General features: G+C 43.9%; 1 protein-coding gene across 8 annotated transcripts in view; it reads left to right on the forward strand.

The window, feature by feature from the left end:
• GARNL3 (GTPase activating Rap/RanGAP domain like 3) overlaps positions 1–13,597 on the forward strand; it is a 153,868-nt gene that overhangs the window by 93,991 nt on the left and 46,280 nt on the right. For all 8 annotated transcript variants that reach the window (XM_039506413.1, XM_039506411.1, XM_039506412.1 and 5 more), the window contains one exon: positions 13,251–13,367. In XM_039506413.1, the coding sequence (XP_039362347.1) occupies positions 13,251–13,367 (117 nt within the window). The remainder of the gene's footprint in view (positions 1–13,250; positions 13,368–13,597) is intronic.

The raw sequence follows: 13,597 nt of genomic DNA on the forward strand, positions 1-13,597 counted from the left end.
ACACTTGTGGCTGGCACTTGCCCTTTCAGAATGCTATTTCATTTTGTCAGTAATTCTCTTTTAAAAAGTTTTTTTCCATTTCTACTGTATTTATTCCCGGGTCTCTCCCCTTCACCTGCCTTCTTGCTTTCCTACCCAGATGAATTTCTTTGACTATTTCTGATCCAATGGTATGTGAACAAGTTTACTAGTCAGTACTGGTGGAAGCCAATGTACCAATAACTGAAGTTATGAGACACTGGCGTTACACTTACACATCACTTTGTTTACACTTATCACTGGAGCTTCCAGCAGTATGAATATGCAACACCAGATCTATCATACAGCAGAAGCTGCTTTTCCTTTGATGGGGAAATCCTCTTAGTTTTAAGTAATTCCTGCTTGTTGCTGGTATTGTAACTCTTTGGACCAAATCCTGCTTACCTTATTAACACAAGTATCCTACTGACTTTAATGAGCAGGAGTCACCATCCTAGTTTACAGGCCTGAAGACTTATTAGAATTGCCCTCCATTCCAGTTGCAATGGTCAGGAAACAAGTGAATTCAAGAGTTGAAATGTCTCGTTTCTGTAGTTCTAATATCTGCCAAACTGCAAAGTTAAAATACTTTCTATAGAATTAAATAAATATTAAAGTGGGAACAAGTTCTTGGCAGTAGTTTTTCTACAATTCATTTTGATTTAACTCAGCTATATCACGAAATGTATACATTTACTTAGGTTCTGTCAATTATCAGAAGAAAGCCTGTAGTAACAGTGGCTTTTAATCTTGTGACAAAATTCTTACCATGCTCTTCACTCCATAATTTATAATAAATAAATATTAAGGGGATTTGATATAGACAGTGGAGAATGTTTCATACTACAAGTGATTCTCTGATTGCATTATACTATACCCTAATGAAAGAAATGTAAAGTTACCAACAGACACTACAGTTCAAAGGCATAAGAGAGTCACAGTTGCCTCTTTAGTATTGTATTTCCATATTGTGAAAGTACATAGAGAGGTGTAACACCAGCTAGGACTTAACAGAGGTAAATCTCTAGTAGTGCTCTGTCATATACATTTAGGAATATTAGAAGCATATCCCTTTGAATTTGAATGAATTTCTAATGTTAATCTTACTTTGATATAACTTTAGGACATTATAAATTGAGCTAGGTATTGTTCCAGGTTGTCCTGGTCTCTTATTGTGGACTTTATTTCAATTAGCATTCTCTTCTGTTGAAAAAAAGAGTACTTGAGGACAAGAAGAAATCTTTATTTTTAAATTTATAGCTAGCAGTTGTCTTTGTTGCCATAAAAATGACACACACGTCTTCCTGTTAAAGTAGCAGTACAGAAAAGTCTACTTCACACTAGCCAACATTTGAAAAAATGTTAGTTTCTAGAGGATAGTTAATAGGGTGGGTATGATGGGAAGAAGAGTGGTGGAGAGTGTGATTATTGGGGCTAGATAAAGTTTTTGGTTAGTTTTGTGGCATCATTGTTGTGAATAGTTAGTTGAATTCGATGGTAGTGTGATGGTTGTATAGTTGGGTTTGGTTTAATCTGCCTCATCCGCCGACTAGGGTGAATGTTAGCTCTAGTGTTTAACAGGAGGGGTATGCTTTGGGGTTGGGCAGTTATTACTAGTAGGGATAATGGGCTAGTTTTTGTCAAGTGGATAGGATTAGGGCTGTTGTTGTGGTGGTTCCTTGTAGTAATTCTGGTAGTCAGAAGTGGAATGGAGCTAGTCCTAGTTTGATAGCTAGGAATGCAGTGAGAATTGTGCATGAGATGTCTTTAGTTAGTTATGTAATGTTTCATTGGCCTAGTGTTCAGGTATTAATAATGCTAGAGACTAGGATTAGTGTTGAAGTGGTTGTTTGAATTAAGAAGTATTGGTGGCAGCCTCAATTGCTCATGGATGGTGTTGTTGGGCAATTAGTGGAATGATGGCTAGCCATCAATTTCTAGTCCAGTTCATGCTAGAATTCAGTGGTTGCTGGAGACTGTAAGTAGGGGTCCTATAATTAGGCTTGAAGTAATAATTACCCTTGTGTGTGGATTCACTAGTAGAAGAAGGATTTTAACCAACATTTTTGGGATATGAGCCCAAGAGCTTAGTTAGCTGACTTTACTAGGATATAGTATAATGGAAATATGGGGAGTTTTGCTCTCTCTAGTATAGGTTCAAATCCTATTTTTCTAAGGAAATGAGAGGATTTTAGCCTCTATTATTCACCCTATCAGGGTGATCTTTTAATTTCAGGCACGTGTCCTATGGTATGGATGGGAGTCCTGAGAAGACCCCTGGTTGAGTATCAGTCCTGAGAAGGCAATTGATATTGATATATGTCAAAGGCATAGTGCTAAGCTGATTGGGAAGACGTTTTTTCATAGGAGGTGCATTAGTTGGTCATATTGAAATCATGGGTATGAGGCTCAGATTCATAGGAATTCTGCTGAAAGTAGTATGACTTTTGATGTTAATGAGAGGGAGAATAATTAAGGTGTGTTGTTAAGGGAGGCTGGGTTGAGGAATAGGATAGCAGTAAGGGTATTTATTATTAGGATGTTGGCTTATTCTGCTAGAAAGAATAAGGTGAATGGACCGGTGGCATATTCAGCATTGTATCCTGATACTAATTCGGATTCTCCCTCAATGAGGTTGAATGGTGCTATTAGCTTCTGCTCATGTGAAGGTGTATCATGTTGTTAGTGGTCAGGAAGAGAAGATAAGATATGTTGGTTCTTGTGTGGTTCTAATGTTTGTATATTAAATGCTCCTGAAAATACGATTAGAGAAATTCTGAGGGTTACTTTGTATGAGATGGTTTGGTCTGCTACTCGTCGGGCTCCTGTTAGGGCATATTTGGAGTTTGAGGCTCACTCTGATCAGAGGTTGGAGTAGACTATGAAACTGGAGGGGCAAATTAGGAATAGGAGGCCTAAATTAAGGTCAGCTAGTGGAAAAGGTAGTGGTAGTGGGAGTCAAATTGATAGGGCTAGGATTGGGGCCAGGGTGAATAGTGCAAGGGATAATCTTAATGGATAGATTGGCTCTTTAATAAATAGTTTTACGCCATCTGCTACTGGTTGTAATAGTCCATATGGGCCTACGATGTTAGAGTCTTTTCGTAGTTGTATATCCTAGGTCTTTTCGTTCAACTAGGGTGAAGAAAGCTAGAATATAACAATGGCCATGCTGGGTCAGACCAAAGGTCCATCCAGCCCAGTATCCTGTCTACCGACAGTGGCCAATGCCAGGTGCCCCTGAGGGAGTGAACCTAACAGGTAATGATCAAGTGATCTCTCTCCTGCCATCCATCTCCACCCTCTGACAAACAGAGGCTAGGAACACCATTCCTTATCTATCCTGGCTAATAGCCACTAATGGACTTAACCTCCATGAATTTATCTAGTTCTCTTTTAAATCCTATTATAGTCCTAGCCTTCACAACCTCCTCAGGCAAGGAGTTCCACAGGTTGATTGTGCGCTGTGTGAAGAACTACTTCCTTTTATTTGTTTTAAACCTGCTGCCCATTAATTTCATTTGTTGGCCCTTAGTTCTTATATTATGGGAACAGGTAAATAACTTTTCCTTACTCACTTTCTCCACACCACTCATGATTTTATATAACTCTATTATATCCCCCCTTAGTCTCCTCTTTTCCAAGATGAAAAGTCATAGCCTCTTTAATCTCTCCTCATATGGGACCCGTTCCAAAACCCTAATCATTTTAGTTGCCCTTCTCTGAACCTTTTCTAATGCCAGTATATCTTTCTTGAGATGAGGAGCCCACATCTGTACTCAGTATTCGGGATGTGGGCGTATCATGGATTTATATAAGGGCAATAAGATATTCTCGGTCTTATTCTCTATCCCCTTTTTAATGATTCCTAACATCCTGCTTGCTTTTTTGACTGCCGCTGCACACTGCATGGACGTCTTCAGAGAACTATCCACGATGACTCCAAGATCTCTTTCCTGATCAGTTGTAGCTAAATTAGCCCCCATCATGTTGTATGTATAGTGGGGTTATTTTTTCCAATGTGTATTACTTTACATTTATCCACATTAAATTTCATTTGCCATTTTGTTGCCCAATCACTTAGTTTAGTTTTGTTACAGCAATTTGGATTGGGATTATATATATGAGTGGGGATATTAAACTAGAGGGTAGCATTTTCATAGTTGGAGAGGGGAGTTGAACCCCTAAGTACAGGGTTTAGGCTTTTTGCATTGATACCTGGCTCTGCCACCCCAACTTGGCCCTTTTGGTGGGGCTTGGTTATTTGTTCTTCTTATTATTAAAGTTGATTTCACTAATATAAAGGAAGGCTTGTTTTGAGATATAGGCCTTGCCTTTTTGGTCCTTTTGTACTAGAAAAGGCTCAGTTATAGATAGAAACTGACCAGGATTACGCCGGTCTGAACTCAGATCACATAGGACTGTTAATCGTTGAACAAACAAACCCCTTGATAGCAGCTGCACCATCAGGATGTCCTGATCCAACAGTGAGGTCATAAACTCCATCTTCTATTGGGGCTCTAGGAGGGGATTGCGCTGTTATCCTTGGGGTAGCTTGGTTCGATGATCAAATATATTGGATCATTTTGCCATAGGCACTTTGAGTTGAAGGTCTAGGTATAGAAATATGTTCTTTTTTTGGAGGTTTTGTTTTACTCTGAGGTCGCCCAACCAAAAATAGGGATCAAATACAATTGGATAGAAGTCAGGAGAAGAGGTGTTAGTAATAGTTGATCTGTATTTGAAGTTCCACAGGGTCTTATATTGTTCTCGCTTTTCCATGAGATTAATTTAACTGATTATTTGTAAGAGACAGGTAGAACCTCGTTTGGCCATTCATTCTAATTTTTATTTAAAAGACAAGTGATTATGCTACTGTAGCGGGGCTGGGGGGAAGGTGCGATGACTCACTGGCACGGCGCCTCTGTAGGCTGGTGTTTTGCCTGCCGCTGGCCACCGTGTCCGTCCCAGACCCTGGTGCCCCTTTTCTCGGAGTTCTGCCTTCTGCAGTAACCCACACTCTGGGTCTCCCCACCCAGGGGAAACCCCAACCTCCTATCCCCACCTTGCCTCTGTGGCTACTGCCAGTCCTCATCTAGAGCTTGCCTCAGTGGCTACTGCCAGTCCTCATCTAGTCCGCGCTCCCTGGGGCAGACTGCAGTCTGTAAACCAGTCATCCTCGGCAAGGGGGTTTTGGACCAGCTGCTTCTGCTTGTCTCTGGGCTGCCTCTCTGCAGCCCCAGTACCGCTTTGTGGGCCCTTAACTAGGCCTGCAGCCTGGGGCTTTGCTAGGCCGGAGCTCCCCAGCTCCCTCTTTCCTTCCTCAGTACTGCTCCACCCTAGATACCCTTCTCAGCTTCCCAGGCAACCAGGTCCTTCTCTCTCAAAAGCTAGAGAGAGTGTCTTTTAGCTCCTGGCCAGCTGGGGGCTGATTGAGCTGGCCACAGCTGCGGCTGCTTCCTTAATCAGCCCAGCTTTCCCAGTTGAAGCCCTCTCTGAGGCTGCTTTTAACCCCTCTTGACTGGGATGGGGCAGCCGCCCCACCACAGCTACATTTGCTCGGTTAGAATACCGCGACCATTTAACAGTGTCACTGGGCAGGCATTGCCCCCAGCAACATGTTTCTGGTAAACAGTCAAGCTTTTTATTTGCCTAGTTCCAAGATCGTTATGCTGCAAAGCCTGGCTTGTCTTCTGAAACACAGAGCCTTCTTTCCCTAGCTCGTCTTCTCTGACCTTGGCCTGTCCACCCCTCTTCCTTCTACTGCCCAAAACATCCAGTGGCCTTATGAGTCTTTCCCCAATTTTTTTGGATTTTTTTAACCCCTCCTTTGTCACCTCTATCTCTTTTGTCTTGTTTGGGAATTGTCCACTCTCCAAACAGCCCACTGCAGACAAGTAGGAGGAAGTAGCCTCTCCCAGCTACAATAGCCTCCTTAGCATACTTATAGACTAGTCAAAGTACAGTTGTTAAGGTTAATGTGTCTCCATTGTCCCTGGTCTGGAAGAGATGTGTTTAAAACTTTGTCAGCATTGGTGGAGACACATAAATGTGGAATTAGTTGATAGAACAGTTTTCTTAAGCACAATTTCACAAGGTCAGCCAGAATTCGTAAGTTATAGAGACAGATTCCCCAGATCATCACTGTAGTTTAAAACTTTTCCCCCAGTCTTGACTGAAAATTGCCAGTGATGGAGAATCCAGCACAACCGTTGGTAAATGTTTCCATTGATTAATTACCCTTGCTGTTTATTACAAAAAAAAAAAAAAAAAGCACGTCATTTACGGTCTGTCTAGTTTCAATTTACAGCCATTGAATCATGTAATATGTTTCTCTGCTAGACTGAAAAGCCCATTATTAAATATTTGTTCCCCATGTAGGTGTTTATAGACTGTGATCAAATTATCCCTTAACTTTCTCTTTGTTAACTAAATAAATTGAACTCCTTGAGTCTTTCACTATAAGGCAGGGTTTCTAATTGTTTAAATAATTTTCATAGTTCTTATCTGAATCATCTCTAATTTATCACCCTTTTTGAATTTTGGACACCAGAACTGGACAAAGTATTCCAGCAGTGGTTGCACCAATGCAAAATATAGAGGTAAAATAACCTTTTTACTCCTCCTTGAGCAGGGCCGGCTCCAGACCCCAGTGCGCCAAGCGCGCGCTTGGGGCGGCGTGCCGCAGGGGGGTGGCAGGCGGCTCCGGTGGACCTCCTGCAGGCATGCCTGCGGAGGTCTGCTGGTCCCGCGGCTCCGGTGGACCTCCCGCAGGCACGGCTGCGGGAGGTCCACCGGAGCCGCGGGACCGGCAACTGCCAGAGCGCCCCCCGCAGCGTGCCGCCCTGCTTGGGGCGGCGTAAGTCCTAGAGCCGCCCCTGTGCTTGAGAATGCCCTGTTTATATACTCTTTTGACCACAGCCAGCACCTCCTGACTCCCACCACCACCACTTGGGGATCATCTAACACTCTTTTCCAATACCTGGAGTGCAATAACCATGGACAAGTGGATGCTGAATGTCATCCACTCTGGCATTATGATAGAGTTTACATCCCTACCTTCTCCAAAATCCCTCTCCCTGCTTCGGGGCTGCTCTCACAAGAATATTCTCAAACAAGAGGTGAACTCTTTATTGAAGTGAGGAGTGATAGAACATGTCCCTCTTCAATACCAAGGGACAGGGTTTTTTTCAACTTACTTCCTTGTATCCAAAAAAAGGGCGGTTGGAGACAAATCCTCAACCTCCGCCAACTCAACCACTTCATTTGTAAACTCAGATTTCACATGGTCAGATGGTCTATAATCCCATCATGAGAAAAGGGTGTGTGGTTTACAGCTTTCAACATGAATGATGCCTACTTTCATGTCGACATTCATCCCGCTCCTAGACACTTCCTCAGAGTCATGGTGGGGTCTGACCATTTTCAGTATAGGGTGTTTCCTTTTGGAATAGCAACTGGACCCAGAGCCTTTACCAAGATATTCTTGGTAGTAGCAGCTCGTGGTCTCGTTGTCTTTCCCTACCTTGACGACTGGCTGTTTGTTACCAAGTCCCAGCAGGAAGCCTATGCATCAACTTCTATGATATTACACCTCTTGTCCTCACTGGAAGTCAGCATAAATGCTGAAAAATCTGTTCTCAGCTCCACACAATCTCTGGACTTCAGTGGCTCCACCTTGAATTCTTATCACAGCAAGAGCATACCGGGCCAAAAACAGGTTCCAGACCATGACCAATACCTCCAGTTTGGATCACAAACAAATCCTTGAATCATCTTTGTCGCCTTTGTCCAGCTTGTCCTCATCCATCCTTCCATGAATCCAAGTCGACGCCACACCATTCTATTTTGTTGCGAGCACAATCTTTCCATTTCTGGCCAAAGAGTTTTGTCATTGGATTGGTCCAGTGCGTTTTCAGTCTGCCCAGTGGTCACTTGTGGTCTCTGGGGATCCGGTCATTGATACAGGTTGTCCACCTATTGTCTTGCCTGCGGACTACATGACCTGCCCATCTTCACTTTGCATCATACATCACCTGCACTACATCAGTCACCTCTGTATGCCTTCTGATCTCCTCATTCGGTATATGATCACGGAGTGATATCTTACACATTTGCCTTTCCACTGCTTGCTGGGTGACAGCGAATTTTTCTTCCTCAGCTTTCATTGTTGACCAGCTTTCTGCTCCATATATCATTGCTGGCAGAACAGTGGAGTTAAACAGTTCTTTTCTTTTCTTCATGGGCAGTTCATCATCTGTTTTAGACGTCTTTATTTTGTTGAAACTTGCCCACCCTGCCTTTCTCCTCCTGCATTCCCCTTCAAATGAGTTGTCTCTGCTCAGTTGCTGACCCAGGTAAATATATTTGTCAACTGCCTCGATTTCTTTCCCTTGAGTACCGCTCAGCAATATGTCTTTCTCTTTCCTGTGTCATATGGCCTCATTCACCATCTTTTCCATGAAGATTGCTTTCCTTGTAGCTGTTACCTCAGCTAGAAGAGTTGGCAGGCTTGGAGCAATGATGGCAGAGCCTTCTTACACTGTATTCCATAATGATAAGGTTTCTTTTCATCTATACCCCAATTTCACTCCCGAAGTAGTTTCAGAATTTCACTTTAACCAATCAATTCACTTGCCTGTGTTCTTCCCAAAACTGCATATTTCTGCAGAAGAACGAAGACTCCACTCCCTCAATGTTCAGCAGACCTTGGCCTTTTACCTGCAAAAAACAAAACCCATCAGGAAATCCCTGAGACTATTCGTCACTATATCAGAAAGAATCAGGGGGCATGCTATCTCCACCCAGAGAATCTCCAAATGGATCTCTGGCTGCGTTCTACTCTGCTATTAGCTATTGAACCTTCCCCAAACCCCACTGAGATAGGAGTGCATTCCACCAGAGCAGAAGCAACAACTGTAGTATCACTTCTGGAGGTACCCCTTCATATCTATAAAGCAGTCACACGTTTGCAAGATGACATGCCTTGGTACAGGACTCCTCTGCCTCCTCTGGAATGGCGGTCCTTCACTCAACTCTGCTATCTACATCCTTGCATCTTCCTCCAACTTAGATACTGTTTGTCGGTCACCCACAGTGGAATATAATAGGATCATTACTTGAAGAAGAAAGGGAGGTTACTGACCTGTAACTGAAGGATCTTTGAGATTCATGGTCCCTATCTGTATTCCACTGCCTGCTCTCCTTTTCTTCTGTTTTGGATCTTATCTGATTCATGGCAGAGAAGGAACTGGAGAGGCGATCAGTCCACCCCACCCTCTATCTCCTTTGAGAGAGGCATGAGGTGAACCAGGGTGCATGTGCAGACCAATAGACATAACTTTCAAATTCTTCAGCTCCTGGTGCATGGTGTGCATGCGTAACCCACCATGGAGTAGAGATAGGGACTACCCATCTCAAAGAACCTCCAGTTACAGGTCAGTACTACAGATACGGAGTGAGTACAGTATTGTTACCAGCTGCTTTCATTCTGCAGTGGAATCAAGGCCTGCCATATGCTTTCTATCAATTCTCCAGATCCCCAGAGAGATATCCAAAGTGAAATGAGGGCAAGCTGCGAACATTCTTATGAGTTTCTACTGTTCAAGACAGTTTTGGCTGGTAGACTTGCTGCATATGTCCATTCAACTGCCTAGACCTGATTTCACAGGCCAGATACTTCATGATCAGATACACCACCCAGACACAAAGTCCCTGCATCTAACAGCCTGGACGTTGGTTGCTTAAGTATCATGCACAGGGCCTTCCTCATTTAACCAGACATCCTGATACAGAAAAGGAAAACATCCATCAGAAGGACTTACTTGCCAAAAAAGGAAGAGGTTCTATGTGAGCAGCCCAACATTGCCTGGACCCTATGGAGACTATGATATTGAACGTCCTTTTCTACTTGGTACATTTAAAGCACTCCAACATTTCATACAGCTCTATTGAGGTCCACTTTTCACCAATCTCAGCTTGCCATCTGTCTGTCCGGTTGTGCACTCACATGACGGTATTGAACTTCCCAAAGGGTTTATTATATTAACCACCAGCCAGGGAACCTGCTTCTGCCTGGAACATCAACATTGGAGCTGCCCATCATGTTGCTGTGAGGGGATGCCAGGTCTCTGGGTCCCTGGATCTCTGAGTATTTTAAGCCGCTAGAGTCAAAATGGGGTTCTCAGCCACCACTGAGAACAGCCTAGCTCCATCCTCTTTGGAACCCCCCTTCAAGTAGTTGAAGGCTGCTATCAAATCTCCCCTCACTCTTTTCTTCTGCAGACTAAATAACCCCAGTTCCCTCAGCCTTTCCTCATAAGTCATGTTCCCAAGCCCCCTAATAATTTTCGTTGCCCTCCGCTGGACTCTCTCCAATTTGTTCACATCCTTTCTGTAGTGGGGGGACCAAAACTGGACGCAGTACTCCAGGTGTGGCCTCACCAGTGCCGAATAGATCTTCCCTCGATCTGCTGGCAATACTCCTACTAATACAGCTCAATATGCCGTTGGCCTTCTTGGCAACAAGGGCACATTGCTGACTCAACTCCAGCTTCTCGTCCTCTGTAATCCCCAGGTCCTTTTCTGCAGAACTGCTGCTTAGCCAGTCAGTCCCCAGCCTGTAGCGGTGCATGGGATTCTTCCTTCCTACATGTAGGACTCTGCACTTGTCCTTGTTGAACCTTATCAGATTTCTTTTGGCCCAGTCCTCCAATTTGTCTAGGTCATTCTGGACACCATCCCTACCCTCCAGCATATCTACCTCCCCCCCAGCTTAGTGTCATCTGTGAATTTACTGAGGGTGCAATTCATCCCATCATCCAGATCATTAATAAAGATGTTGAACAAAACCGGCCCCAGGACCGACCCTTGGGATACTCCGCTTGATACCAACTAGATACCAACTGCCAACTAGACATCGAACTGTTGATCACTACCCGTTGAGCCTGACAATCTAGCTAGCTTTCTATCCACCTTATAGTCCATTCATCTAGCCCATACTTTTTTATCTTGCCAGCAAGAATACTGTGGGAGAGCATATCAAAAGGTTTGCTAAAGTCAAGATATATCACATCCACCGCTTTGCCCATATTCACAGAGCCAGTTATCTTATCATAGAAGGCAATCAAGTTGGTCAGGCATGGCTTGCCCTTGGTGAATCCATGTTGACTGTTCCTGATCACCCTCCTCTTTTCCAGGTACTTCAAAATGGATTCCTTGAGAACCTGCTCAATGATTTTGCCAGGGACTGAAGTGAGGCTGACCAGTCTGTAGTTCCCTGGGTCATTATATTTGCCTTTTTTCAATTATCCGGGACCTCCCCCGGTCGCCACAAATTTTCAAAGATAATGGCCAATGGCTCTGCAATCACATCAGCCAACTCTCTCAGTACCCTTGGATGCATTAGATATGTTCCCATGGACTTGTGCATGTCCAGCTTTTCTAAATAGTCCTTAATCTGATCTTTCACCACTGCAGCTGCTCACCTCCTCCCCATACTGTGTTGCCCAGTGCAGCAGTCTGGGAGCTGACCTTGTCTGTGAAGACCGGCAAAAAAAGCATTGAGAATTTCAGGTTTTTCCACATCATCTGTCACTGTTGCATCCCCCCTTCAGTAAGGGTCCCACACTTTCCCTGACCACCTTCTTGTTGCTAACATACCTATAGAAACCCTTCTTGTTACCCTTCACATCCCCTGCTAACTGCAACTCCAATTGTGCCTTGGCCTTCCTGATTACACTTCTGCATGCTCTAGCAATATTTTATACTCCTCCCTAGTCATCTGTCCAAATTTCCACTTCTTGTAATTAGAGAGTTAAAGAAACCCCTCCGACAACATAGTTCCTGTTTCTCTGCCTCCTCCCCCACATTGCCTAGCTACAGGGCTCCTCCCCTCCCCCAGGCCAGACACCTGCATCCTCTCTCACCCTAGAGCCCAGCTGCGGGGCCCTCCCAACCCAGACACCTGCACCCCTCTCCCCCAGAGCCCAGCTGTGGGGTGCCCCCAGCCCAGACACTATCACCCTCAACTTCTCTAGAGCCCAGGGATCCAGAGGGAGAAATAGCCTGATGCTGGGTTGCGGGCTTGTACAGAGTTGCTTGCAGATCGCATCCTTCTTTCAGGGGTGCAGCTGCTGGGAACCCTCCAGCTCACTCCCCCTCCCTCGGCACTGTTTTCTATTGGTGAGCTGGGCTCTGCCTGGTCCAGCGCCCCCTAGTGGCAGCCGTCAGCTGTGCCGTCCATTTTGCGGGTAGAGGGGAGGAAATTCTGCACGCACAACATTAATTTCTGCACAAATTCTGCATGTGCAGTGGTACAGAATTTCCAAAGGAGTACTTTCAAATTCCCAGGGAACGGAGGGAAAAATTCTGCCCTTTATGCGCTTGCATGGGTGCACAAAGAGGCACAGGATGCATATACATACCATAGGGTAAGTAACCATTCTTGTCATTTGCTCCTGTCCCATTGCAAAGTGCAATGGGCCATTTCTTTTTAATGATCTAAAACTTTTCCCTTTATATACATGATCTTCAAACAGCTTACCTACAAGTGTTGGATACTGAAGATTTTAGCACTGGCAGTGAATGTTGTTTTCATTTCTGCAGCGGGGATATGAATCCTTTGGCATAAGTTTGTTTAAATTATCACAAGTTTTAAGTCTTGTTAGGAACAAACTCAGTCTGTCCCAGGGAGCTTTTCATTCTGTCATAGATCTAGTAAATTTATACTCAGTTTAGTAAATTTAGATTCAGTTGGATTATTCCCACCCAGAGAGCTAATGCTTCAATCTTGTGTGCTAATTTGCATTAGTTCATTGTGTTGTAATAATCCTGGTCTCATTTTCTCACCTTGTTTTCAATTACAGCACCAAGTTCTTACCTTGTTTTCTAGTATAGAACCAGATGCAGGGGAACCTGTGCTATTAATTCAAGAAATCAAAGGATTCCTTCAAATCGGCTGCTGTGTTCCAGATTTAAGTTCATACCATGACAGATGATGCTAGTTCTGCTCATCGGCTCAGGAGCTCTCAATCTGGTAGCAGAATTGCATAACCTACGCAGAATTCATAGGCATTTTTTCCTTCCTAGCATACTTCCACTCATCTCCAAACTAGACTGGAGAGAGTTGCCTCTTCTGTATGTGCAGATTTGACATTTATTCTTTTTGGGAATGTTAGTTCTGTTCTTTATTTTAACTTGCTATTTCCCTGGCTCTCCCCCCGACCTGATAGGGAAGGACTCTCGTCTCCTTGTCTTCAGGATGAGCGCTGTACAAAATGGTATAGAAGCAAAGCAGATGGCAAAGAGCAAATATGACTGCAGAGAAAATAAACTTGAGAAAACAAAAGGTGATTTGACTCTCATTTATCAAAAGACCTAATTAAGGCATTGGACCAGAAGCTGCCAAAGGTCCTATTGGCTCCCCTGTAGATGTTGCAGCAACTGACCATTAGTTATTCTCCTCTGGAAGAGTAATCCTGTGTTCGATTGTATGTGAAAATAAATTTGGACTAATCCCAATTACCATTTGTGCACTTCACAAAAATACCACATGACTTGGTAGTTTTTACCAGGGAGA

The sequence above is a fragment of the Mauremys reevesii genome, linkage group 19 (assembly GCF_016161935.1).
Source record: "Mauremys reevesii isolate NIE-2019 linkage group 19, ASM1616193v1, whole genome shotgun sequence".
Lineage (NCBI taxonomy): Eukaryota > Metazoa > Chordata > Testudines > Geoemydidae > Mauremys > Mauremys reevesii.